The 3,315-nt window shown below is 39.7% G+C and overlaps 1 protein-coding gene across 1 annotated transcript; it reads right to left on the bottom strand.

Annotated features, from left to right (window-relative positions):
* Positions 1-235: 235 nt before the first annotated feature.
* On the bottom strand, positions 236-1,192 carry LOC147722222 (olfactory receptor 6F1-like). Its single transcript, XM_086967280.1, has one exon. The coding sequence runs from the start codon at positions 1,190-1,192 to the stop codon at positions 236-238; it is 957 nt and encodes a 318-aa protein (XP_086823406.1).
* Between the last annotated feature and the right edge of the window lie 2,123 nt (positions 1,193-3,315).

Here is a 3,315-nt window from a genome sequence, read left to right as displayed (position 1 = left end):
ATGCCAAACCCTTGAGTCAGTAAAGTATTTTCATATTTACTAGAAGAGGAGACAATGTACTACCACCAGTCATATACAAAAAAGTATTCAGGTATATCTCAGTGACGATGGCTAATCGTATTTGGTAAGTTCATGCATTTTCTTTGGAAATTATACATGCATAAAGTAGCTACCATCATTCTTTTAAATAATGGCCAAACATAGTAATATTTCAATTTCTACACTTTTCCATATATCATTTACAAGAGTTACATTTTTGTATCGTTGTTATACTCTGTGTGCTTCTTCTCAGGCTATCCTTTATCTCTTTGTTTCTTAGGGTGTAAATGATAGGATTCAGCAGTGGTGTCACAATAGAAGGAAAGACAGATACAACCTTGTTGATATGCAGAGAATTTCTTCCTGTTGGCTTCACAAACATGAAGATTGTAGTCCCATAGAATATTGTTATCACAGCGAGGTGAGAGGCACATGTGGAGAAAGCCTTCATCCTCCCCGTATTGCTGGATATTCTTAGGATTGTCAGCATGATGTACATATAGGATACAATAACCACCAGAAGGCAACCTAATATTACAACTGTAACCAGGATAAAGAAATTCATCTCAACTGTGTAGGTATTGGAACAGGACAGACTCACAAGTGGAGCAAAGTCACAGTAGTAGTGGTTGATCACATTGGGGCCACAAAAGTGCAGTTTAGAGATCTGAGTGAGTGTTACCACTAAAGACAAAAATCCACAGACCCAGCAGCTCAATACAAGCTGAAGACATAGCCTTTGGTTCATGATGGTCGGGTAACGCAGAGGATTGCATATTGCCAGATAACGATCAAAGGCCATGGTGACGAGAAGAAAATTTTCTGTAGCACCCATAGAGAAATGGAAATAATATTGGGAAATGCATCCTATTAAAGATATTGATTTGCTCCCAGTTAGGAGATTTGATAGAAACTTGGGAACAGTGCTTGTAGGGTACCAGATTTCCAAGAAAGAAAACGTTCCAATGAATAAGTACATGGGTTTGTGCAGGGAGAGGGTAGCTTTGATGACAGCAATGATAAGGATATTTATAGAAAGCGCTAAAAAGTAGGTAATGCATACAACCACAAAGAGGAATAGTTGCAGTTCTCTCTTGACAGTGAACCCAAGAAGAATGAATTGATCCACAGTAGATATATTTCGGTTTGCCATATGTTCCAGATTCTTACACTGTAAACAAATTTAAAAGGGACATCAGAAAAGGGTCATTTGAATGACAGAAAATGCATTTTTATTTGCCAGGAGGATGCATTAGCATGATTTCAAAAACATTTCAAATTTTATTAATTTGTTACGCTTTTTATTCACTGAACATTATGATGGGTAAAGTGGTGGGCATCATCAGCATATTGTGGGGTTACCAGCATAAGACAGCAATCACTGAAATGGTGGGAACATACTTGCTATTTGAAGAGCATTCTTGGACTGTGCTCGTCATCTGTGGATATCGCTGACTGAAAATTGCCATAATTTACAAATGGTAAACTTTTCTGACATAGAAAGCTCCTGCAAATCTGGAAACTAGGGTTAGATCATGTTCTCAATAACTCGTGGAAATGTTTGGTGCCAATTTACCGAGGCATACAATAATGTATAAAGGACTACTACAGGAGTACTACTTAGCATACTCAAAAATGCCAATGTGAATAGACTCCATTATGTTTGCCTATTTTGTTTGAGACCTGTGTTTGTCAAAATGATATAGGGCAAGAGCTATTTCTTCTGTCTGCACCTCTGAGATGTTTTAACCAGGATAATAGCATGTGCTGAACAAATCATGAAAGAAACATGCAGCTAAGACGCATGACACCATGTGTAAAAAAGAAACTCCTTGCATTTAAAACAAAATAGGGTGCCTTTCACCTCTATTAGGACATTAGGTAACAATGATCATTTATCGCATACAATGCAATTTCAGAGGTCCTCTCATAAATGTCACTGCAGTTGTAAATGAATAAGATAAAGATTTAAAATATAGGTAAAAATGTTCGTCATACTCAAAATACAAATGATTGGTGTCAGGAATATCAGGCTTGTAGTGACAGCAGAGGTATCATATTTCCATAGTCCCTATCCAGATGTTGATCCTATTGTTTTTAAGCCATGAGAATTTAAGGGAGCTATTGCTCAAAGCTCCTCTGGTTAAGGCACCCAAGCTGGATGCTGTCCCTGAGGACCTTGGACCTTTTTACTTCTAATTGTGACATATGGGCACAACGTATTATTAATGTTTTGAATCATGCTAATACATCTACCATGTTGAGTTTATGGGCTGAATCCATTATAGTCCCAATATTCAAAATGGGATTTATCCAATATGTTTGATTTAGTTAACAGATTCAAACTCTGGTTGCTTTTAAGAGACATTTACCTGGATGAAGCTTGAATACAATTTTGTTGTCACTTCACTCTGCCAAGGTTCGTTTTAGGATTGATGGCGAATGTACTGAATCTTTGATATTTGAGCCTGTGTTTAGGGAGGGATGTGTTTTAGCCCCTCATCTTAGCTCCCACCTGATTAGTATGGCGTAGGAAGTTTTGGCAGTGAGAGCCAGAAAAATTCTGGCTCTGCTTCATGCAGATGATGTAGTTGTGTTGGCTCACCTGCGTAATGGGTTGAACATTTTGGTTTATGATTTTGTGAGGTCATGGGTGACCTTTATTTAGTGACCAATTTCTCAAAATCTTAAGTAATGCCATGTGGGCCCCATAGTATGTGGGCTTGTTCGTTATCTGGTAAGAGTAAGGTTTTTGAGGAGAATGTGCCTAATATCCCTATTTATGGGTTATATTTGATAGTACTAACTCATGTTCTCCGTGTTTGATAGGTAGATGGAAAACATTGTGCAGTCAATCGCCCGTACCTTTTGTTGCACTTTCTTTCTGTTGGGGGACTAGGGCCAGGAGGCCGGACCACAGGTCCCAGACTCTCTTCCGGCTAGCCACAGTCCACGTCAGTCGCAGTGCCAGGAGGGGCTTCAAATACCATTAAGTGCTCCCGCAGCGCGGGACGTGCACTTGCATGCATGGACCACGCCTTGGCAAAGCCCAGGCCAAGGACGGGCCAGTCAAAGCCCGGAAGAGGCTGACCAGGGCCACACCCCTTAGGCTTGTTGCAGGACTCTATTGTGTTGTGTAAGCAGCCATCATGGAATAAGGTATTTTTATGAAATTCTGTCCCTGATATTTCATCCTCTTTTTTTCGCTTTGAGAGTTGTGACTAGCCATGCTTATCCGGCTTAGTTTCTGCCTGCCTACTTGTTCCTGCTTTTATT

The sequence above is a fragment of the Lissotriton vulgaris genome, chromosome 4_1 (genome assembly GCF_964263255.1).
Source record: "Lissotriton vulgaris chromosome 4_1, aLisVul1.2, whole genome shotgun sequence".
Lineage (NCBI taxonomy): Eukaryota > Metazoa > Chordata > Amphibia > Caudata > Salamandridae > Lissotriton > Lissotriton vulgaris.
The sequence above is the reverse complement of the archived record's forward strand: the minus strand, read 5'-3'. Positions and strand labels throughout refer to the sequence as shown.

What these genes read in the sequence shown, in the direction of transcription:
- LOC147722222 (XM_086967280.1), bottom strand. Translation starts at nt 1,192, where the DNA reads ATGGCAAACCGAAATATATCTACTGTGGATCAATTCATTCTTCTTGGG.